The sequence below is a fragment of the Vidua chalybeata genome, chromosome 13 (assembly GCF_026979565.1).
Source record: "Vidua chalybeata isolate OUT-0048 chromosome 13, bVidCha1 merged haplotype, whole genome shotgun sequence".
NCBI lineage: Eukaryota > Metazoa > Chordata > Aves > Passeriformes > Viduidae > Vidua > Vidua chalybeata.
The window spans coordinates 4929677-4954895 of record NC_071542.1 but is presented as its reverse complement, the minus strand read 5'-3'; the positions used below and the strand labels follow the sequence as shown (position 1 = coordinate 4954895).

At 37.9% G+C, this 25219-nt stretch overlaps 1 protein-coding gene across 7 annotated transcripts; it reads right to left on the bottom strand.

Annotated features, from left to right (window-relative positions):
• On the bottom strand, positions 1-25194 carry ICE2 (interactor of little elongation complex ELL subunit 2). 7 transcript variants are annotated; one of them, XR_008433105.1, is made up of 16 exons: positions 25108-25194; positions 24095-24199; positions 21671-21938; positions 20469-20588; positions 19042-19176; positions 18568-18684; positions 17344-17503; positions 15665-15849; positions 14244-15198; positions 12110-12288; positions 10583-10712; positions 6170-6254; positions 6025-6075; positions 4699-4954; positions 1634-4008; positions 1-346 (listed from the first exon to the last, which is right to left on the bottom strand). XR_008433105.1 is itself a non-coding variant. In XM_053954300.1 (15 exons), the coding sequence occupies exons 1-15, from the start codon at positions 25134-25136 to the stop codon at positions 3817-3819; spliced, it is 2967 nt and encodes a 988-aa protein (XP_053810275.1). In that variant the 5' UTR covers positions 25137-25194; the 3' UTR covers positions 369-3816. The 7 variants fall into 7 exon arrangements, 5 of the variants coding, with proteins under 5 accessions (XP_053810275.1, XP_053810276.1, XP_053810277.1 ...); XR_008433106.1 differs by lacking the exon at positions 1-346 and having other exon boundaries at positions 369-1777; positions 1980-4008; XM_053954300.1 differs by lacking the exon at positions 1-346 and having other exon boundaries at positions 369-4008.
• Positions 25195-25219: the final 25 nt, after the last annotated feature.

Sequence of the window (25219 nt, the reverse complement as noted above, 5' to 3'; positions counted from 1 at the left end):
GTTTATTAAAACCTACAGTTATTTTAAAACTCTAGATTACCTTTGTTAAAGGCTCCTGATGATACCTGCCATGGTAGAGCTTGCTCTTTTCTTTCTTCTCAAACTGTATTCACTTGGCAGTATGTGAGAAATGAGAGGCTTGTGGTATGTGCTTGTTCTTGAGGCACAAGCAGGTAAGGTGACATTCCTGGCCACTCATGCTGCCATACAATGGAGGAATCTCATGCACAGGTGAAAAACTGCTGAGCAAAGAACCTCTAAGTAAGTTCCAGTGAAACTGAAATGTATTCATGCATGTTTTGGAACAGCTGGCTCTGTGCACTGCAGTGAGAATGACCCTGTCAAGCTGAAGGAAGCAAAGAGGCCAATTAGATTTTATAGCTTTGGTCAACACCAGGATCCTTTTCCTTCTGGCTCCTCTCAACAAGGATATTGCCCATTTCAAAAAATAAAGAAATACTTTTCCTCTATTAGGGCTATCAAAAATAGGAAATGCACACTTGTAAAAACATGCTGTGAATACTCAGAAGGATGTGGCTGCTGTATTTCATTTCAAGAATCAAAGATGTCACTAGGGTCTGTAACAGCCCCTCTCTTCCCCACAGTTACAGCTACCTTATGTTTTATTAATACTGATTTTAAAGTGACACTGTTCTTCTAATATTTATTGAAACATTTTAATCACAAACAATAACAAGACTGTTTTCTCTACTACCTCTACTGTTACATGTCAGACAAAGCTGCCATGCTGTCTTGGGGAAGAATGGGGCTTTCAGGCCTTTTTTTTCACTCACTGTTAAGCAGAAGCATCAAGACTGAGAAATGCCCTGAAGGCTGCACTAGGAGTGCTACTATTTAATAATCATTACACTAAATTATTCCACAATTTAAAAATTGGCAGTATATTTTATTCAATAAAACCAACAAAAAATCCCTCAGCAAGGTATATCACAGTATCTCCTCAGTCCTACAGCAAGATGGGGATTAGCTCACCCTATAGACACTGCCATGAGTAAGAGCAGCCTGAGATTTAGCTACAGACCTTCATAAGGCTCAGAATGGCTAAGCAGGGCATAATTCAAATGCTTTATGCTTAAACAGACTGTCACCTGGCCATCAAAGGGATTTTCTGGCATTGAGAAGGAAATTTCATTTGAGATGTATAATACAGCAATATATTTTTGAAAACATTTTAGTGCAATGATTTGGATATACGGGAATAGAATTTGAACTTGCAAATAAAGTTTAAGAATCTCTGTAGAAAAATATATTTTAAGAGCAACTAAAAAAAAAAAATAGGTGAATATATTTTTAGGACAGAGAAATTTAACATACCAAGCAATGACAGTGTTTCTGGGAAGGACTATACCCACACTATAGGAAAGGACAAATTTCATTAAGAAAGAGCTTAGTTATATAAGTTCTCAGAGAAGCATCTGAGAAAGATATGCAGACTTCAGCAGGGGAGAGACTGAAAATGGTGCAACTTCTACCAGCAGAACTAGAAGCAAGCTTAAATGCAGGTCAGTACTAAGCATTTTGAAAGACTACACCTGACCAGACTTCTATATTCTTTTGGTAACACGCTGCTATTTAAAACACAGGGCAAACAAATCAGAGGCAAAAGAAATACCTCTTCAAATGGCTCAATAACTGCTACTGAACTTCACAGCATGGAGGTGGGCAGAGTCCCTTGCTGCTGGCATTTCCCACCTTCCAGCACCAGAATGGATGACTGGTCACTTGGTCCCAGTTCTCTATGCTTCCAGCTGCTAGACTACATTAGAAGAGAAAAAATGCAGCAAATCTTTCCTGATATATTTTACATAGACAGCTTCTATTGTATTCCTGAAAGTGTTTGCAGCCAGACAGAAAAGGTGAAGAGATTTAGCCAGTCAAATATTAGAATGGAAGCATAGTGCAAATGACATCTACAGAAATAAGGAAAAGTCAGATTTCACAGCCAATAACCTACTCACAGTAACAAAGAGCTGATAAAGTTCCATGGTTTTGCATACAGGCCACCCAATCACCTCAAATGCTAGGTCACCACATCTCCAGTCCTCCAAAACTTCAAACTGTCTGAACACAATACAAAGCCACCGATTTCATCTTCTAATGAACACCAGTGAATGGGGAGAACCAGATATCCATCAGTGATCTCACAGAGCAAGGAACACTTCTTCTCAGAGACCTTCCTCCATTTCTGGTGGTTTGTAGCTCAAAGCTGAACCAGGAGAGCTGTTCATGGACAGAGCTTCTTGGGGTCTGGCACTACTCAGTATTTTTGTGTCAGCTGGATAATGTGACCAAATCAATTTTCCTTGAGTTTGCAGATGACACCAAATAGGCAGAAGAGGGAGGTAGAGGGGACAGATAAGCCACTCTCCACAGAGACCTGGACAGCCTGCACGACCAGGCCAACAAGGATTGCAGGAGCCTTAGCAGAGATGAAGCCCTGCACCCACAATACAACAATGCCAAGCAGCAGCACAGGCTGCTCCATTGCAGTTCTACAATTAGTACAGTATAATTAGTAATATACCAGTGTAAGGTAAGAGGCATGGAGACAGAAGAACAAACAGACCATACATTTCTATCTCATGAAACTGCATTGGGAAACCAAATTCCATACAAGTCTGGCAAAAAGTTTTATATATACAAACTGAAAAGTGCCTTGAATCCCCCAGAGTCAGTTATCTGGGAAAAATGACTCACAGCTAAAGTATTCCTATTATGAGAAGTCTCTAAGGGCATTTAGAATTTTGAATCAGAACTATTTGTAAATTGCAAACACAAGTTCAGCTTATCAATGGCTTAATACTGCAGATAAAACAAGCAGTGGTCCAAAAAACAAATAAACTGAATAACTGAATAAATACATCTAACAATTGGAAAAAAAGCCACATCAGAAAATGTTTTGTATTTCACAAAGAAGTTTTTAATATACATTCATTATTGAAGCCTGATTTAAAAAAAATCCCTACCTTCAGGATTTTTTAGCAGGTATACTCCAGTAAACAATTTTTTTTTTATTTTTACCCTCATGACATTAAAACACGTCCTGTCAAGTCCCAGTGAGCAGAAGAATGCTTGATCAGATGTGTGTACTTGGTAACTTCCTCAGTCCAAACAAAAGACTTGGAAGAACACCTTTAAGACCTCTGCTTTTTGTGACAGCAGTTTAAACATGCAAAAATGTAGCTCTCCTGTTATTGTTTCACTTCTTTAGCTGTACTTTTAAGTTTTCCAATGCAAATTTATGGCCCTTACTATTCAAATAAACACAGCTTTTGTCCTTCATTTGTTACACCATTCTAAAAATGTATTTTTGTGAGTTATTTAAAAGTCAGTAGACACCATATGTCAAAAAAGCTAGGTAATTAAATCCAAGTTGTTCCTCCTATACACAATGCATGAAGTAAAATATATCTTTAAAATATGTGAGAACAAAAATCTGTAGTGAATCTGGAAGAACTGGGAAAGCTGAAAAGCTATTTTTCTCATTACATGGTGTTAGAGGTTGTTGTCAGCCACTGCTTCACTGTTCAAGATGCAGCTTTTCTATAAAAATCACCAGACCACCAGAAGATACTCTGCTCCCCATAACCAGCCAAGTGGCTGCAGCCACATGCTTTTTTCCTCTGATTTTGAGATTTTCACTTGAAACATGTTCCCTGAGGTACCAAAGGGTTAAAGGTTTAGAGAATGCTTCAGCTACTGGAGCCATTTCCCCTGCCAGCTTGCTCTGGCTCCTCTGAAGCTGCAGGAAACCTCAGATTTTTTGTGTCCTCTTGTTCTTCTTCAGGCTTATTCCTACTTCAGTTGCATTTTGTTGAATTTAGTTTTCCACTTTTTCTTCACTTTACTTTGCTTGCAGAAATTCTTCCTCAGCTTCTTTGGAGCCACACCTTCATTTCTAACAGGCTTAGCTGGCTTGCCTTTTGTTTCCATAGCTACTGGCCTTCCCTCATGGGGTGTGTCCGACTGTCCTTTCACCCCAGCCATCTACACACAAGGGGAGAGAATTGGAAAAAAAAAAAAAAAAACTCAGAAAACCAAACTGGAATTACCAAAATTAATCATCTTCAATCTCTACTGAGCATAAACATACACAACTACATTCAGACAACTGCCTTCTAATTCATGTCATTTCAAACAGAGTCACAGGGCACATCTGCACAGCTGGTCTTCAGTCACCAGTGAGAAGTGACCAATCCTGTCTCCTCCCTGCCTATGTGCCTGGATTTCCTTCTGGCAGAAACCAAAGTGCACAAGGTAATTAGGAACGGATGCACAACAATTTTGCCCTCATATGAAGTCAGGCTGTGGCTAAAACATGTAACTCAATCAATAAACCATCTCAAGAGTGCACAAAGCTGGACACAGTTAGCACATGGCTTTTACACAAATGAGTAAGTCTCTGCTGAAGAAAAATAATGCTTGAAAATTTTCTGACTTTTAAAGGGCCATACTATCTCAAAAATAATAGAGGTGAGAGCAGGATCTTTGGGAAATTTCTAAAGCATGATAGGCATCACTTATTCACCAACATAAATTACAAAGCAGGATGGTGGATTCCCAAAAAAATTCTGACCCCCAATGATGACAGAAAAACTGTATCAGCTGTTCCCCAAGGGACTGAAATAGGTTATTCCTAAACTGCTGATCTGTTTTTCCATCAAGTGAGATACTGACCTTCTGTTTCCACCCTTCCCGGGGTGCAGGTGGAAAGGTGCACGGAACTCTTCCATGAATTATGTGGTAGGGCAAAGGGAGGCTGGGATCCAGGGGAACCCATGGGACTGAGAGAGTGGCAGGTACAGCAGGCAGATCACAGTGAGCTTTGTGCAAGTTATAGGATGATCTCGTGCTCTTGTCAAGAGAACTCTTGTAAATTGCAACAGATGAATCTCCTGCAGCGTGAGTCAATAAATAAGAGCCCTCCTCCAAACTAATATGAGAAAAGTCCAGATGAAAAATATTACTTAAAAATTTTTGGAGTTTTTTTCTTTGATCAGAATAGTTAATATGTTCTAAATGCAAAAGCAGAACATCTTTAGATGTCTAGTCCCTTTAGATGTTTTATAAAAAGACTGTGCACAAGAAAGCATTAAACTGTATTGATAAATACCTACTAATTAATGTATTCATAATATACTAATTTATCAACAATATACAGACTGTCATCATATTCATCTAAACATGTAAGCATACACTGAAAACCATCCATGTTGGGCAAACTGTGATTCCTTAACCAGCACCTTACAAAGTACAATGCCCATGTGGACATAGACACAAAGAACAGATGAGCTTTCAACACACACAGGATTAAACAGGTTTTCAGGAAGATGAAAGTCAACCAACTGCCCATACCAAAAGTCTTAGCCAAAAATCATGAACCTACAGAAATTATAAAGAGCAGGAAAACCCCTCTGTAATTTGAATGAAAAGGCTTCACACTCAGTGCAAGAAGCATGCTTCACAAAATAAATGAAGACACTTGCAGGCTGAAAGCCTTGAAGTAGCTACGCAAAGAAGCAGGAGAAAGGATGCAATGTTGTACAGAGAAAGGCTGCTGTAAGTCAAGGTAAGCAGAAGTGAACACAGTGGTATTTCTATAAATAAGGAGAAAGACTGCCAAAACCCAAACACTCAAACTCTATGTGTCAGCCCATATACGTAATATTACACCTCACTCCTGTGAACTGTTTACTCAGCTCCTAAGAGTCTGGCTCCCTCTCTTGAAAAAAAGAGGTTCAAAAACCTCAAGTTCTTATTCTTTTGTAGCATTTCTGCAACCCTAGTAATACCAAGCACATTTTACACAGTACTGCACTATGCTATGATAGACCTAAGAGAACATGTAAAATATTAATTTCTTCATGTATATGAAGAAATAAAAATCAGAGTAGACAAGCATTCTACAGAAGAAACAGGAAGAGCTGGGCAATGTGGCAAACAAATACAATGAACAAATACAATGAACAAATACAATACAAACAAATACAATAGAGAACTTACTCAGACACCTTCTTCAAAACATGATGAAGTATATTTAATGAATTTGCAGGTCTGTGAAAGAAAAAAAAAATAGCAAAAATAATAACTTGCAAGGCTTGTTACGGTTTGAAAATCATTGCTAAAAAAACTTACTAAAAATACTCACTTAATCAATCCAAGTTTTTCTCTTAAAGTTGCTGGAGAAATCTTTTCTAGCATAATAAGCTTTGATGTAAAAGCATCAATATGTCCTGAAAAAAGACATTCAATTAATACACTAAAAATAAAACCAAACAAATATAAGAACATAATTTGCAGACCTAATGCCTTTTTAGAAGGATAAAAAAAAAAAGCTTTGCTCTTTTGGTATAGAACAGTGAAAAGTATTTATCAATGTTGCACCATAACAGAGAATAAAATGTACAGCTGCTTTGAGTACAGGCATTTGTACCTTTACTGTCTTTCTAAACCAAGAGGTGCCTGACTCCAGCAAACCTTACATCTTGGGTGGTGTGTGGGACACACAACCTTATCTTGCCTTGGTCTTAATCTCATCAGTTAGTTTGTATCTTCTCAAGTTCATTTGACCCTTATCACTTTGCTTTCTCACTTGCCAGATCCCAAAAGCTGATATTTAACAACAAATTTACTTTTGCATTTAATCTACTTGCTTTTCTATTCTGATCTATTGCATGACTTTCTGGGGATGCTGATCTTTGTCTCTTGATTCTTCCCCACCTCTTCACCTGAGGAATTACAATTTACAACTCAGGCCTTGATCAAGGCAAGTTGTTAAAGACTATTTGTCTTTGACACCGTGAGAAGCAACAATTCAAAGCTCTCCTCATTACATTTTTAAAATAAAGGCTGCCAAGGAGAGTTTAGCCAACATTTCACTTGATGAGCAATGAGGATCACCAGCATAGCTTGGACATGGATTTGATGATGACAGTATCTTGCCTTCTGGTTCTTCCCATGCTGAGGTTTCCCCAGAAATCTATTCTATTTCAGCTCCCACAAGGAGGATGAGAAAAAGGCAGCATAATAAAATATAGCCCATTCAGTGCAATTTACTGTCTTACTACAAATCTGCTCTCTTAGGAAGAGTAAATGCTTCAATTGCACAGTTTAAACTGCTAAATCAAAGCACTGCACATTCCAAGCTATACATCACTAAGTTTATGTGTTGTGTAAGAAGACTAAGTAATAACTCTCACTTCAACAAATTAACAAAGATGCACCAGGACAACTGATTTCTTTTAAACACTGTACATTTGTTACTTTTCTTGATATCCGTATTTTGTGCAAGACTAAGCATCAAAATTTCATATTCTACATTGCTGACTACAAAAAGAGACCTGAAGTCACTATTAAAAATACAATTAAAAAAAAAAATCTGTTTGAGTTCTGTATTCCTCCACCAGCCTCTCCTCAAATCAGACTTCTCTACTTCTAAACACACTGACAACATAACTGGGAAAAAAAAGTAATTACAAAATATCTATTAACTACTTCCACCTACTTTATATAACTGTATCTTATATTCAAGAAGTGACTGAAAATACTTGACATGTAGTAAGTTACCCAAGACTAAGTATTTTTTTCCTACCCATTCTTCAAATGATGTTAATTTAAAAGCCAGTATTATTCCATTCACATGGTAAGGTGAAGGTAAACTGTTCTTGCAGAAAGTTTTGCTTAGGCACTTAATGCAAATAAGTGAATAATGGTCAGGGTAAAATGCTCCTGTTAATCAGCAAAGCTTATCACAAATTTATTTACTGCTTAGACAAGTACAAGTGCCTTATTTGGGAAGCTTGTCACAGAGATTACTGCCTTTGCAGATGCAGGATTTCCTATCTGAGAAGCAAGGGGACTTTACCACCAAGCCAGGTGGTTTGCTAGCAAGAGGAAGATAGGGCTCTTTGTTTGATGATAGTATCTCTGCTTTCTTTTTTTTTTTTTTTTTTTTTTTGGTTTTTTTGTTTTGTTTTGTTTAGGAGAACATCCTAAAAAAAACCTCAGCTTCATCTTCCACTCTGCAGCTGCTGCAGGAGACCATGGTTACACATCTGATTTCTGTCTCAGCCCGAGTCATGGCAGAGCTGAGATCCTCCCTCTGTCACACACAACAGTGCTGGACAATTATGGGGCATAGACCAAGGTGCAAAGAACTTTTCATCCATACTTACTTGGCAATACAAGAGATGGTTGAGACAGCAAATTAAGCTTTTTTAAGAGCCAAAAACACCAATGCAGTTTAACACTGAAGTCTGCTTAAAACGTAAAGGCTTAATGGTCTGATCAAGAATGCAAGTTGTAGTTACTGTGTTAGTAAGATGATAGTTTTCAAACCATATTGTTCCATACTTCCACACTCATACTGTGAGGTAAATTTAAAAAGAGCAGTACGTTTATGGCTTTACAAAATGTTTGATTTAAAAATACTTTTACTATAGAACACAGCATTTCACTTAATTCAAATTACAGCATGATTTCAGAAGTTCTCTGCCTTTCTCCTTACACTAAACAGATCACTGCAGCAGTCTTACTATTAGGTATTGGTGACAGAGAATGAGACATTCACCCCATTTTAAGTTGCCCATAATACAAGGATATCATCACCCTCAGAGAACTGTCCCTGGAGTTTCAGGACAAAGCTCTCTGCTGCAAAGAGCCCTCTGAGTAAACCTGGACACTTGAAACACTGCATTTTTCACAGTTCCCTTAGGAATACAAACTGAAAGGCAGAATTTCACAGCTACCTTGCAATATACCAAGAGCAGAAGACTTCCCAAGTAGAATACGATAACAGCTTCCTATTAAAAACTGTGGTAGATGCTCTTTCATAGAATGGATATTTACTTCCACATTTTTTTTTTACCTACTCTGTAAGAAACTACATGGCAGTACCAAGAATCTGCCCCACAGGCCAGGAATACCCATTTACTGTGCAGGACAGTGATAACCCACAGAATCCTGTGCCTCCTCAGAGCCCACAAAAGGAGAACTCCTGTGCGCCCCAGGGCTTGCTTCTGGAAAGAGTGTATCCAGGAGCTGACAAACAAACATGACTGGAATAACCAGTGCTTCTCAATCCCAAGGATCCTTTATCCCAAGCATGGGAATAGAGATGTGCTGGAGGCCAGGCCAGTGCCGCCTGCCAGCCCAGGGCACCGCCTGTTCCACAGTCAGCAAGTACCTACAGGAGATAGACAGAGGAAAGCTGGAAAGGGAGGGCTCTGTGGCTCTTCATCTGCAACAATGCCTGCACACCCAGCCTGCTGTATCCTACATTCCCAAGAACATCCATAAAAAGAGGTGGTGGCTGGATGAGCTGTCTGCAAACTCCTGTGCAAGCCATACCTTCAGTTTCCTGTAACTGATGGGAGATTAGATAGACACTCACTCCTGCACTTTGTGTACTTTGCAAACATCAGCCCTCTCTCCACAGTTTACTGTTTCCTCACGTTGCTTACCACTCTGAAAATGTTAATAAAAACTTTGATAACATTTCCTACAGGAAACCCGACTGCAGGGCAGCTCAGTGTGCTGGATATATCCGCAGTGTAAATACTCAGAATAAACTCAGTAGAGTGCTCTGCTTGTCAGAGAGAAGCAACGCCTCTGTACTGTACATTAAGATACAGTTACAAATAGAGAACTCTGAACATCATTAGCTCTTCATAAGGATTTCTTTTTTAATGGAATGGAAAAACCACATCAACTACTGCTTTTAAAGTTTAAAATTAGAAACATAATTTCAATTGAATAAAGAGAGCAGACTAAAACGCAAGTGGCGAATACATTAGATTCCACATCATCCTTACAGTTCTATGGTAGCTAGCATAGTCTGTATGTAGAAACTGGAAAACAGAGAACCTAGCATTTCTAAAATAGCTGATTTCTAAATTCTGATGTGAGCCAACAACAGCAAAAGTGTAATTCAGTGCACAAGTGGAAAGGTTAGGCAACCACAGGCCACAACTGCTGCCATAACAAGCCTAAAAACCAGATTTGTTTCTACAAAAAAAGCAAAGCAATCCCCACTGCAGAACATTTACTCACTGTACAAACAGGATTGCCCTCATCAGTAGCATGTGAAAAGAGCATATTCTAAATATCAACTAACCACTTTGTTGCAAATTTTCCCTTTTAAAATCTTATTCGTTACAAGATAATTGGTAACAGAAAGTTCTCCATATAATAAAGTGGTTGTTAAAATAATCTGGTCACATTCTTTATATGTGTAATATTAATTTCTCTACACAACTTACATCTCAACAGACATAAAAACTTCCCTGACTTTTCTGTACAATGACAAAATGTCATTGTACAAATATGAATACAGCATTTTCTACAGGACATATATACTATTTATCTAAAACCAAAGCTGCTCACCCAGCACCCAACAGAAATTTTAGACAAAGAACTTACTGAAGACAGACGTGAAAAAAAACTAGAAAGTTGAAGTAAGAAAGAATATATGGAATAGACCTTTAATATATGTATCTCTTCTGTTATTCTACAAGTACTCACACATATGTGTCTTAAGCAAAAACTCAAAACATGAACTTACCAATATAAAATAAGCATTTAGAATGCAGCATACTCTGTGTCCACAGCTGGCACACTTCACTTTCTGTAAGAGCTTCAACACCGTAGTAGGCTTGGTACTCTACTTTTGGCAACAGGAATATGGGAGTTGGCTGAAAAAGAGAATATAAGAGAAAAATTAGCATCCAAAAACATCCACAATTTAACTACATTTTGTAGTTTAAAATAACCACAGTCCTCCACCACAGCTGAAGTAACAAAGACATTTCAGAGATTTTGTTTGAAGGTTCACAATTTATGAAATTCACAGTACAAACTTTGGAGTACAGAGACTTTATAGAGAAAGGTAAAATCGACAGGGAAAAAAAAAAAGAAAAAAAAAGGCCTGGGCAAGCTCTTACAAATAATAAAATTCTGATGCTTAGTAATATTTCCATGTGACTAAATTAATTTCAAGTTTACACTTCTGTGCTCTACTGCCCTCTGCAGCAATTTAAGAAAAAACACGCAACATTTCTAATTAGCCTATAATTAGCAGAATTCTGCCATTGATCACTCCTGTCAGAATCTCACTTGAAATTAGAACCTAATGCTTGGATTCTCATTTGAAATCAGAGGCTACCCTAACTAGTGAATTAATGAGCACTGTCAATTCTCACTGACAACCCACAGTTTAAATTTCAGCAGAAATTTAAAACAAAAATAAACAAGTAATTGGTTTGTGAATAATGAAGCAGTTATTCCCAGGCATTTATGATCAGTGGATCAATAGCAAAAAGATGGGATTTCTTCACAATAAGATTCTAAGCACAGACTCTTGGCAAGTAATTGGTGTTAAACGGATTATTTCCATTTCAATGAAGCATAGACACCTCACAAAACACCTGCCTGCTGTAATTCTGGGATTCTCAGGAGGGACATACCACAACAAATTTGCTGAATGATTCACAGGTCTCTAAAAAATTACAAATTACTGAGAATTACGGAATAAAGTTTCCTTCTCTTCATGCTGCAAGGAGTATTTTTATTACAGCTGCATTCAAACCACTTAATTCCATGAGATAAACTATTTGCTAAGAAATGCCACAGTATTTTCAAGCAGAACAAATAGAATCTCTTTTTGTGTTCTCTGTTGTTCATTTTATCTCCTATTTCTCTGCTTAACAAGGCATAATAGCAAGGCTGAATCCTGCTTGAAAGTATTTATGATCATGAACATTCTCAAAGCCTTGGGCCAAACCCCTAATTACTCCATTAACTTTTAAGAATAGTTCAAAATTATATTTTTTTTTACTTAAGTATCTTCACCCAGGCATATTACTGTAGTAAAAAATGGAGAATCACTTCCTTAACTTCTAATCAAGTAGCTTTAAAGAAATCACAAGTCCTGCTGTAACAAATATTTACTTACAGAAGACACACTGCAGAGTCTCAACTGTCTCAGTAAAAGCATAAATGCTATCAAGGACTGGGAATCCCAGAAATGCCAGCTGAGTGCAACTGTTAAAAAAAAAAAAAAAACAAAAAAAGCTGAAAACAAAATCTTTACCTTTTGGGCTTTTTTCTTTTTCTGGTATTGTGTCAGTGACTTGACTTTCTGCACACTGCAACGCACGAGTAACAACAGATCATTCAAACTGAAGAGCTTGTACACAACATTGCCTTCCTCAGGTGCTTGATACTCTGAAGGGTCTTCCTCAAGCAGCTGAAGTTCACTTGGCAGCTTTGCTAAAGAAAATAAATAAACAAGAAAATTCCAGGCTTGGACATTTTTTACAATGAAGCTGATTAGCTTTGTTCCCTTGCAGTAGAGTTTTTTGTTCAGTTTTTTTTTTTTTTTTTTTCACTCCAGGATCTGTTTTGTTTCCTATGATTTAAGGGTGAAAGCTACTTTGCTAGGCACAAAAAATTAATATGTTAAAAAAAAGTTAAAATAATTATATTTGGGAAATGTTCGTTCTTTAAGAGTATATTTTTAAATAATCCCACATCATTAGATTTCTCATGCAAACAAAAAGAGAACTCCAAATGTGAGACTCCATTCTTGTATAAATATAGTTCAAAAGCTGCTTTTTAAGCCATAGTCACTCAGCACAAAGGAGAGAAAAATTGTAATTTCAATGAATGGCTCCTGAGAGCTGCCATCCATTTATCAGGCACTGAAGTAACTCAGGTCTCAGGTCTGGATGGCAGCACAAGTCTCCACATCACACAGAGCTCAATCTGGACACCAGCCCATTCAAGAGGTGCTACTGCATCTCCCAAGGCAGCTTTGAAAAAACCTCCCTTCAACCCTTAGAAACATTTTAACAAAATGTTTCAAATAAACGCAGTAGACTCCACATTGGTTTACTGAAAATGTTTTGTCCTGCAGGTATGTGGAAATATGTCTCAAAACTACACCTACAAATTGCTGTAGCGCTATGAACAGATTAATTTTTAACATTAGATTTAGAGTTTATGTGCATGCACAATGTGGAAGATATTATCCAAGAAACTGGAAATAATTTTCTGTTAGTAAAATATATAACTCAAATTTGGCTTTGTGCAAAATAGACATGCAAAGAGGTTTCTCAGCTTGCCATAGAACTTTCAAATTGCAGAATTATGCTTTCTATTCCTACACAGTCACTTTTCAGCACATTGGCAATATTGGTTTCATAAGCTCTATTAAAAAAAATTCTATTATGAAACATCTGAATTCTATACTCCATCTTTTTAACACAGAGAGAAATAAAGCATCATTCCTCTCAGCCTTTCAAATTCAGGGAGGAGACATGGTCTTAGTGATTATTCAGTTAAAGCAATAAAAATGTAGGAAGTGATAACACAGTTTCAACTAAAATGGAATTAACTGTGTTAACCTATAGATTAAGTAATTAATTCCTACATGATCAAATACACCCCTCCTCAGAAAATACCAAACATGTTTTCCCAACAAAAAGCACAGATTTGTTGGAATTAAATATCTGAGGATCTTTCCTGACACAACCTGTCTGGTTTCCTGCATATTTATCTAACACAATAAAGAGTTTCTAACTTCAGCTGTACAGAGTTCAGATGCAACTTGGGCATGTGAGGGAAAACCTCCAGGGCCATGGTCCCCAGGATCTTCATGACTTGTAATTCTGGGCTAAGGTCCAGGTGCAGCATAGATTCAATAGCCAGCTAATGGCCTGAAAACTTGGAGAGGTGGATTGTAGTGAATCCTCATTTGCCTTCTGGGACAGAGTGCTGGGAGTTAAGCAACAGCAACTGAACCAGGAAGCTCAAAACTTAAGATATAGAAATTTAATTCCCCCCCCCCATTTTTAATTGCATAATTTGATTAATTTTTATTCTACAAAAAAATTTAAATAATTGTACTTTTGATTGACAAGAAACTACTTTTGCAGACTAGACTACTCAAATATTTAAATTTTCATGCAAAAATAACTCATTCCACTACCAAATGATTTATCTTCTTAAGAACCTTGGTATAACAACTTATTTCTCTACAGTAAAAGAGTATTTCACATTCACCTCTGTGGACAAACAGCTCTCAGTGTTCCCTTCTGTGTGCAAGACAGTAATTCCCACACAGAAAAGGTACTGTTAACTTGAGCCACATCACTAAATAGATATGAGATGCAGTATTGACACGTTGGGTTCAATCTTCCTCCTTACACAATGACCACACTTACTCTTTGGCACTCCCTTGAAAAGCCACGTCCAGGTATTTCTAGAGGAGCCAGGGGGATTGGAGGCTGGGGCTGGCACAGTTTCTGTGCTGGAGGTCACCAATGTTTTTGGAGACTGAGGCAGCTGGGCTGGCACAGCATTAGAATTATCACAGCTCATCACTGGCTCATGAGCTTTTTGGGAAGGGGACTTGAGAAGTTCAGTTTGCATTTTCAAAATTTGCCCGACAGGATCCAATTCTTTGGATAACTTTCTTGGAGGTTTCTTGGAGGCTTTTTTCCCCGGATCCATAGTATTTGAGCAGTCAGTGATGCTTGCTAAAGGACTCTGGATGGGGCAAGGAGCTCTGGCAGTCTCTGCTGAGGTAGAAGAAACAGCAGTTGGTACAGCTGGTTCACAAGAAGCCGTGGTTTCACATTCTGAATCAATCACCAAGCGCTCTTCATCCGTGTCACTATCACATAAAGAAGTGTAAGTCTCTTTTTTCTGTGCAGCATCAGGCTCTTTCTCAGAACTCACTGCAACAGACAAAGGATTTAATTTTGTTTCATTGTCCAATACTTCCTTAGAAACGACATCCAGTGCTTTGTTCAGTCCTACCTCTACTGACTGAAAGCTTTTACATGGAGAATGTTCCTGAGGGTTGAAGCGTGGAATGCCATCTAATGATGGAAGCTGCATGCTGGCACATGCTGAACCTTCTTGCTCAGAAAGGGTGTTTTTCTCTTCTTCATCTCCTCTGCTTATGGCAGATGAATTCTTCCCCTCCGTTTTTAGGCCATGAGATAAAATTTTAGCAGTGTTAGTAGCTGCAGGAAAGGTAGTTTCCATTTTACAAGCTCTTGAGAGCTTGGTCGCTGCTCCAAAAGTTTCAAGCTCTGTAACATCATCATCGAAGTCCATCCCTGTGTCATCTGGAGGAGGAACTGTCCTGCACTGGTAGGTGTCAGAACACACCTAACCACAGGGATGAGAAAGTCATAAAATTAAAAAACACCAAAACAATAAAACAACCCAAGAAACAAGACATTGCCAAACTGAAAACACAAAAAATGTTCTACCATCCATATTTGACTGTTAGGAAAGAGGAACAGTAATTGAAAAACAATTTTTCTTGTTTACAGTTGAATATCTTGGGTCCTATGAGTTGAAAGGCCTTTCTAAAGAGTAAAAGTTCACAAAACTTTTTCCACTGAAGCAAACTGATCAAAAGACATTTTATTAAGTAAACATTAAAGCTGAGATGCCCATGTAGAAGCATTTAAAGGAACTAGACTGACATTTTCTAACAGCGTCTAACTCAGCAAGAGAAAAACCACTAAGAGAAAACCTGAATTTCTCTTTATCACAGGAAAAGCAACTTAGGAATTTTAACACAGGTTTTTGGTTTTGCCTATTTTTAATAATATGTGAATCTACATACATCCCACTGAAACATGTTGTCCTCAGTTGGTTTGTCCATTGATACATCAGAAATTGGAACATAAGATGTTTTAGTTGCTAGGAAATCCATTGGAACTTCATGGAACATTTGATTCCTCTCTCGTACTGTCATTTCTTTTCTCAGTAGAGGTGGATCAACATAAACCACTTTAGCTGGTTTGTTACCTTTTGAAGAATGAAAAGAGATTGAGCACATACTAAATGAAAGGAAGAAAGACTTATGTAATTCAAATAATAAATCTTTCAGCTTCCAATTACAGTCAAATCCACTGCAAATACACACCAGAAGAAATGAAAAATGATCCTTTCATTCATTAACAACAGAAGATAAAAGTATGTCCAGATATGGTGTGAATTATTATGATCCTGCAGCAGCAATACACACCGCATTAATAGCTGACCGTATTTCAAATGCAGTTCTAAGGAGAGAATTTATAAAATAAGAACTGAGGATTCATCATTTCCTATACAGCATCATCAAATGTATCCTGTTTTGCAAAAAGATCTTTTCTTCTTCCTTGTTTGAAAGTCAATTCTATTTTTTTTTAAGTCTCATTGCCCAAGTGATAGCTGCTGTTTATTTCTCTTCTAATCGCTTAACTCTGCTGCCCCACTCCTGTGTTTGCACCTTAACACACTTACCTATATGAATCACCCGAAAATAAAAAAATAAAAGCAATATACCCTGCCCATCACAGCAGAGAAAGCCAAGGCACATGGTGAACACAGTCTCCCTGTTTTATGAACAAAAGTAAATTACAGCAAGGGGCTGGTTACAGGGAAATGTGGAAAAGGAAGGCACAGGGAAACCCTTCAAAACCACTGTGTATTTCTACCACCACTTGAATGCCCTTTAAGTGTTAATTTTGGATCCAAAAATTAAGTTAAAAAACTGTAATGCTGGTACAAAAGAAGTCAGGCAGTTTCCTTTACTTATAAAGTAATTTAATTTCCATAGGAAAGTGAAAATTTGTAAATGTTGCAGGTATTTGATAGCTTATTTACTATCTGTAAGTCTGCTATAGAAACTTGTATAAGAAACACAAAAGGACATTCCAACACAACATTGTAAACATTTGAATAAACCATACTGTGTTTAGAAAAAAAGGGTAAGGGAGGAAATTTATATTCAGATTAATGAAGAAGTGCTTGACAAGGAAAGTAAAATAGTCAGGTGAGTTCATCACTTTATTAAAACAATTTCTGCTGCAATTGAAAAAATTATCATCATGGACATTCATTCCTTATTTACTAAGCTATGATGTAAATAGATCCTTTTAGTTTCAGAAAATGTTTGATCTTTGCTTTTTCATAAAATTTCAGAATTTCTCTGTTTTTTTATTTTACAGTTCACTTGATAATTTTAACAGCTTCATGCAGTTGTTTTCCTTCAAGAACAACAACTTACAGCTTTGAAAAGCAAAACTGGTTTTAACTGGTTTTTGGATTTGGCTTTTTCCCCCCCAGGTGGAAAATAGCTGAATGCCCAAATTCAACAGTTTATGGTGGTAACTGCAGAGGTTGTTACTATTCTCAGTAAAAAGGTGGAAAAAGGTATAGGAAACAATATCCAGTGACCCTGGATCAGCTTTCCAGCTTTTTTGGACAAACCACACCCCCCACCCTCCCCAAAGTTTTAATAACAAAAACATCCCATACCTGCAACAGTGATCATTTTAACACAAACTGGAATTTCCCACTGTTCCTTGTAGTTCAGTCCATGATTATTCAGTAAAGTAAATAATGACTGATTACTTAAAACAACTTGAGGACAATATTTCAAAGCAAGTTTTTCTGCATTTGAATCTGAACTAATATCCTAAAGAGAAAAAAAAGTTATTTCTTCCAAAGTTGTTCTGTTAAGAAATACACAATCTTAAATTTACAAGAAAAACTCCAAACCCAACCAAAAATGGACATATACAACCCCTACCCTGCAAAAAGTCCAGACTACCAGAGTGCCAGGCTTCAATATGAAATGAAGGAGAAAAAAACATCCCTGAAGGTTTTCAGCTGAATCTACTGCATTCACTTTGCAGCACAAGAAAATATAACTTTTTAACTTGCATTTTCAGTTAGACACATTTGAATTACTAGGTTGAATAGGAATTTAGATAATCACGAAATATGGGAGTGTGCTGAAGCAAAAAAAAAAAAAAAAATCCCCAGAACCAGATTAACCCACAAATATACAAAAGAGATCTTCTTACAAGTTAAGCAACAGCACAATAAAGAGATCTAATATTGAAGTATGGTTAAAACTGCACAGCTGTTCCAATATTGATTAGATATAAAGAATTAAAACAAATATAAACCCATCAAGAATACAAACTCAGAATTGAAATAATAAAATTGTTACATTTCACAAGTATACATTTCCATGAAGGAAAGAGGCTGGGAATGCTCATGAGGTTGAAGAACATCATCAAGAACTACAAAGATAATGGGAGCCCAGGAGCATTGAGGACCATGAGAGAAGTAAGAAAAACCCAGCTATGCTCTTTTTCCTGCCACCTCAGACATCATCAGAAGGGCTGTTTACAGCAATAACATCTTTGAGGCTTATACCATTCTCCTGCATCACCTCTGCTCCTTTCTTCAGCAAGTGTCTCTGAAATTACAGTGCTTCTGTATGAAGATTGATTTTTGATATGTGAAGATACTCCTTAAAATAGCTGATAAATTATGTGGAATGAACAGTCAAAAACCTCAGTTCTACAGAATGAAAACTCCCTGATTTTCGCAGTAGAACACCAACAGAAATACCATATACCAATATTTAATGGTCCAAAGCAGTCTAAAAACTGTTCAACACATAAAAAGGATCAGATTGCACTTCTGTAAAAAATATGCCTTAAAAATAACAATAAAAAGGTTACTTACATTATGCATAACATGAGCCTTTTTTTCTGGGGTTATAACAGATGTAACAGTGCTATAATCAGTGGGCAGCTGAACAGGCATGGAAGAGAAATCTGTTTTACCACGTCTTGCTGTACCCTGAGGTAAATCAAGCAGCATCAAAAAACAGCTTTGACAGCAATCATGCTCACCCAACACTGCATTTCTTATGAAGAAAAATATTAGAAATATACACAGGTCCATTATAAAATTACCTGATATGAGAAAACATACTATTAATGTAATCTTTTTATGGCAAACATCTGGTGAAAAGGGTAAACAGACTTACTACCAAAATAATTTTATTACAGTTTTAATTAATAAATTATAAATTATAACCTCTAACTCAAGAACTGAGTAATAGTTGCAAAAATCCCTAATCCTTGCCTAACACAACTCTGATGTAATTCTACTTAAAAACCCCCACAAACCCAACCTGTGTCCATAAGATATTACCATTGCAAGAAGACTTTTTTCCAGCCTAAAGGTCAGCTGTGTATGAAACTTTCCTCCCATGATACTCATGATCTCCTGCAGGGTGTAAAACTCTGGATACTTCTGCACATGTCCAATACATGCATGTAGCAATTCCTAATACAAAAAGAAAAATAATTTATGCATCTCTATCTTTCATAAGAAAGGAGGATTTTTGGGGGATTTTTTAATTTTGAGAAGTTTCTTCTGCGATATCAAGTGGCATTTAAAAACTTACAGGTACCAATACAGATCTATACTACCCTCACAATCACTGCTATGAGAACTGCAATATATTCCAGATTCTCCTCAGCCCTTCATAAGCAAGGCTGACAATGTATGCACACAACTCAGGCCAATCATTAAAACGTGCAGTTTAGTACAGTCTGGAATGTGCTAAACCAGGTAATTTTCTTTTTAGTTATTTATCTTGGCTTTTAGAGGAAGTAATATTTTTTTTGTGTTACCACCCAGCATACACTAAGCCTAGGCAAAGGTCACAAATGTAAAGGCATAGGATGATTCTATTTGTGTTGGAACTCACTGTCATGTCAACTCTACATAATTTTTTACAATACATGAATTAGGTTTTTAGGATATTTAGATTTTGTTTAGCTACGAGAGTAAGTTATTTCTGAAAGTATTGGTTAAAACACAATATGGGCCTCTATTTCATTTTTAAGTTCATTTTATTAACAATAAATAGGACTTGAAGTCTGAAGACACATTTTGTGACCAGATAACAAGATACAAAATTGCAAAGCCAATCCCAGTATTTAGGGGGCAAAAAAAAAAAAAAAAAGAAAGCAAGATGTTTGTCTTCACATGTGCCCAAACTCTGTGTTAACCCAGTAAAGAGAAAGTTTAATGAACTTTTTTCAAAACCATGCTATAAACCCAAGAATGATGCATGAAGTTGCATTCATGTTTGATCTTAGAATCATCAAAGCGGATATTTAACACAGCATGAACTTGCAGAGGGTTACGATTAAAGCCTGAGTAACTTCCAATTAAAGTCACTTTATAACGTGCTACTGTGACATGCTACTAAGTTTTCCTGTGGAGGTAAGCTTAACATTCTGTCCAGTAGTGTATATCTAGGAGCCACTTCTTAATGGAAATGCACACTTAAAATGCAGCTCCTCCTTTCCCAAATATAAAGAAGCTATTTATTTAACTGATGAATAAATATTTTTGCAGTGATTTCTTCTATGACATCTTTTTGGCTCCAGTGACCCATGGGTCAAGCCCCACCGTGCAGTGTAGGGGGAACGGCCACTTCCCCATCTCATCCCAACAGCAACCAGCAGGGCAGGGAACATCACATCCCTTGAGCAGTTCTACCCCGATCATGATCCCAAGATGATTTTTAAAGACGGGCTGGAATTAAGCATGGCACTGGAAATTACCTCAGTGTAACGCAGGGCATCTTCAGAGATGGCATCATAATCTTGGGCGCAGCTCTTTGCAGCGTTTTGGGCAAATTTCATAAATTCTGCAATTTCATTGTTTACTACTTCTTTCATTTGCTAGGGGAAGGGAAAATCTATTTTTAAGACAAAACAGAATTCTCTATACTAGATATGTAACCAACAAAATTTCCAGAGAAACAGTACAGGTAATGATATGAGGGAAGGAATAGATTTCACTTGCTACTCAATTTGACAAGTGTTCAGTTTCACTTAAGAAAAAAAAAATTTGCAAGGCCCATTTCCTTAAAAAAAATCCCAAACCAACAACACACCATCCCCAACAAACAGCAAGTTTCCTTTGATACAGTGATTTATAAATAGAGAGGTTATAAGACATGGGTCATGAAGTTTACATGGTAAAGTCACAAATATATCTGAGTTCTGATTTAAGGAGAAATTATAAGTAACAACAACACAGTAGTTACTGATGTATCTGGAAACAATATTTCCATTGTTACAGCATAAAACAAAGAAAGGAGCATTAATAAGGAAGCATGGGAAACCAAATACAATGGCTCAAAACAATTTGCTGATTAATTACATGTTACAGGACTCAACTAAAATGATCCTCCCACCCATCACTAAACACATTGCTGAGGCTCAGCAGCAGGGGTGAGCTCAGCCTTTCCCTGGTGAGCACAACAAGGCAACACACAGGACCCTCCCCTGCTAATGAGCAAAGCTCCCACAGCTGGAAAAGATCACATCAAAGTGCATCCACAGCCTAACACTACCTAAGACTGCTACATGCCACTACGAAATGCTAAAATCACAGTAAGGACCTTTTAACGTCCTCCTCAGAAAGAAAGGGGTTTTTTGGGGACTGGGGGGCTGTTTGGTCAGTTGTGAAAGACCTACACTTATCCTCAGCTGTTCAGATCACTTAAAAAAACCACAACAAACCAAAAAAGCCACAAAACCCCAATTTCAATGAAATTACCAAATACACTTTCAATTTCTATTAAAAACTTTATCCTGAATACTTCAAACTTTATTACCTTTCATAATACCATGAATTCTATGACAAATTAATTATGACAAATTGAACTCAAAAGAAATTTTTCCCTTTCCCTTTATTCTTCATAAGAAAAAAAACAATCTATGACTCCCTCTGTAATGGTAATATATTCATATCTTACCATATATGTGAAAAATTCCCTTTGGCTTGCTTCATTAACTTGGAAATGGTTTCTTATTTTTGAGAACTTAGTCATCAGATACAAGTACATCTTCTGCTCCTTCTCAGTCAAACAAGAGGTAAATGGATAGGGGAGTCTGGGATCTGGGAGAGGATGCTCATCAGCTGAGCTTTTAGCCTCCCCCTCAAGTGACTCTGCAGCCTGCATGCTACAAGCCTGTCTGTTATCTGAAGAGTTTGCCAATGCCTCCACATTTTTCTTTGCCTCTCTGAAAGAAAAGCAACAAAGAAACGAATTTGCAGCTTTCACGTAAATACTAATATTAGTCAGAAACAATAAAGGCAGCTGGGCAAGCCTGAACTGCTCTGAAAAAAACCTGTTATTCCAATTCCAATCTGTGGACTGTTCTTATTCTAAAACGTCACCTGTACAATCAGACTAACCCTTAGTGCCGGCAGCAGGTCTGCAATTGGTTTAAAAACAAACAAACAAACAAGGTAGAGTGTTTTGGTTTTTTTGTTTTGGTTTTTTTTTTTAAAGAATGGTGTCAACAAGCTAAATATGAAACACATTCTTTGTTCTGGAAACACACATTGTTAATGAAAGGATAAAGAATCTCCACATTCCATCAGTCACTGATGGCCACTGTTCGGAAACTGCACTCAGAAAGGTCAGACTTGCCAGTCAGTTCCGACAGTAAAGGAGAAAGATTTAACTAGAAAAAGCCTTTCCTTAATTGCAGAAGAAGAAAATTTAAATTACTTCATTGTAACAATAGAAATTCCAGATTTCAATGAAGAAATTCTTACAGTGTACACAAATTAAGTATTTAATTTTCTACTCTGAACAATGCTGGAATCAGTCACTAAAAAGAATAGTAGACTAGGACAAGGGGCACGGCTGTTCTGACAACAATAAAGAAGTAACATAAAGCTCATTCTTAAAAAGGCTCTAGTAAACGAAGTCCAAACAGCCTAGCCCTGGTCTATTTAAAATAATTTTACTTAAGAGAGAAAATATTTAAGGCTAACAAAATGAACATTAACTGCTGATCTTGGAAAAAGCATATTTTTAAGATACTATTTCAGCAGTAGAAAACATCTCAAGTGTCATTCAAACCCAGCAGTATCACATCCACAGTTCTTAATAACACTTCACAGCTGTCTCTCTAAATATGAGAATGTGTCCATCCTTGTGGCACAAACTGGCAAATTTAATTAAGCTGTAGCAGCAACAAGATGCTGACTCAGATATGCCAGTGTAAGAACATCAAGACATTCTAGCAGCTTAAATTGGCCATATTCAGCACTGAATGAAATGGCAGAACATCAAGATCATTTCACTATGCACTGCTGTCACAGTCTTCATTGGGGTGCAAACCAAATAATCTGACAGAGCTTTTCTGTCCATATTTACAGCATTATACTTTATTTGCACTGATGGCTTAAATTTTCCCCCTTCATTTTATCAGCAACCCACTTTCACTGCTTCTGCACCAAGAGAACATACACTTCTGTAAGGACCTATGAGAAACTCCCCAAAATTAGCAAATTTCCTCCAGCTTTTACTTCCACACTTGCTTCAACTTCTTGACTCTGGTCATACAAGCCAGCTCCATTAATTTCTGATTTTTACCAGGTGCAACCTTTCTGGCTTCTTCTGGCTGTGAACCCACTCAAACCACACACAGCTGGCCACAATCCCCACTCCTGAGTGTCCACTCCAGAAACTTTTCTAAGGAAGAATCCCACAGCAGTGTCAGATGTGCCAGTAACAAGCTGCGAGGCTGTGCTCTTATCTTGACAATTCAAGGAAAGTTGCTCCAATAGGTATGAACCAGAACAGTGTTCTGTAGCTGAAGATGTGAGATGAAGCCATGTGATGTAACAGGCAGCCCCCTCAAATGCACACTCTCACTGTCGGTTCATAAAAACACAGTAATGCCCCTTCTGAACAAACTATTTCCCCATATGCTGAACTCCCCACTTATGCAGTTTCCCATCCACATTCCCCCCAGAGTGAAGGTTCATGCACCAGGTGTCATGTTCACCTCCCTTGTCAGCTTAATAACTTCTTAAACCAGGAGTCTAAATACAATCCTCCAAATGCTGAGAAGCATGAGCCACACTTCTCACTATGTGAAATAATGTTATTCTACTTCCTCAATCTAAGAAAATATGAAAATTACACCAAAAGTGCAAAAACAACACTACCTGTACCACCTGTGTTCACACAGGTTCATTTCCCAGAGCAAAGCACTCAATCCAGACTCCTCCTGCTTTCTGAGGTTTCACGACAGACAAAGCACAGGCCAACAGCTGTAACAAATCCTTGAGTGCCAGGAACATGCAGCTTTCCCCAAAACAGTATGGGGATGTACCCATAGCATGATAACAAAGAGCAGAAAATGGTAAAATAATATACCTGTTTGATAAGTGCCAGAGTTCAGAGAGGCTCAGAGACAAGGAATATTTTTCATAAAGTTCATGGGAGAAAAATACTTCTTGGCCATTTTTTGGTGGAATATCCCTAATAAAATAAAAATTTACAATAAATCTATTGCAAAACAAAAATTAAAGGCCACACCTGCTCCTGAGAAACAAAAACAAAGATTATTTTATATGAAAAAAAAAAAGCCACCTACACATTTGTTCCAGATTTCCTCTTTATGGAAATTATGTTTGTATTAATGCCTTATGTTCTTTGATAGTAAAATACATATTCTGTACAGACAAGAGAATTTCATTAATACAAGACATCAATTTTAGGTATGGTGAGAGAAATTCTGATGGAAGTTTCACATATTCACAGGTTCATTAATCAAAAACAAACATTGGGTTGAAATCGCTGGAATTTTTGAGAAAAATACACCAGCTTTACCTTTCAGAAAGATTTGTTGTTTTTCATGCTAATCTGATCTATGTTGCTTTTTTATTTTTTCTAACACAGGCGTTCAAGTGAACAGGGTTTATACAAGCCCAACCTCCCTAACTACTGTGAAAGGTACGAGCAAAGATTTTATTTACGTTTTACTTCACAAACTAATTCCAACAAACCTCGCCTCTCAAGGGTTAAAAAGTCGAATTACATATTTGCAGAGCTTTTCGTGTTAGAACCACGAACAAGGTCCGTGCCCAGAACCCCCGCCGTGGATTCACGGGACCTCAGCGCCCCTCACGCCGAGCCCAGCCGGACTCACAGCCCGGCGTTACCCTGGCGGTGCCCCGGCACCGCCCGCGCTCCTCCCGCTCCCACGGCGGGAGCGACGGGAAGTGGCGCACGCGCCCTCGGGGCGGCGTCCGGCGGGGCGGGAACCGAGCCCGCCCCGCTCCCCCCGGGAGCTCCGCCCGTTCTGCGTTCTGCTCCCGGCGGGGCAGCGCGGAGCCGCGTCCGTCGCCCGTGCCTCAGGCCGCTCAAAGAGAGGGAGACGCGCTCACCATGTCAGCGGCGGCCCCGCGGCCGCCATCTTGTCAAAACCCTCAGGGCAGCAACTTCGCGGTTCCTCGTCTCACCGCCGTGCGACCCGTCTCAGGGCACTGGCCAATCAGC

What these genes read in the sequence shown, in the direction of transcription:
- ICE2 (XM_053954300.1), bottom strand. Translation starts at nt 25,136, where the DNA reads ATGGCGGCCGCGGGGCCGCCGCTGACATG. An exon ending in TAAATGCTTATTTTATATTG is followed by an intron (nt 6,255 to 10,582) that starts GTAAGTTCATGT and finishes GTCTTTTTTCAG; the next exon opens with GACATATTGATGCTTTTACA. An exon ending in GTTTTGAAGAAGGTGTCTGA is followed by an intron (nt 4,955 to 6,024) that starts GTAAGTTCTCTA and finishes TTCTCATATTAG; the next exon opens with TTTGGAGGAGGGCTCTTATT.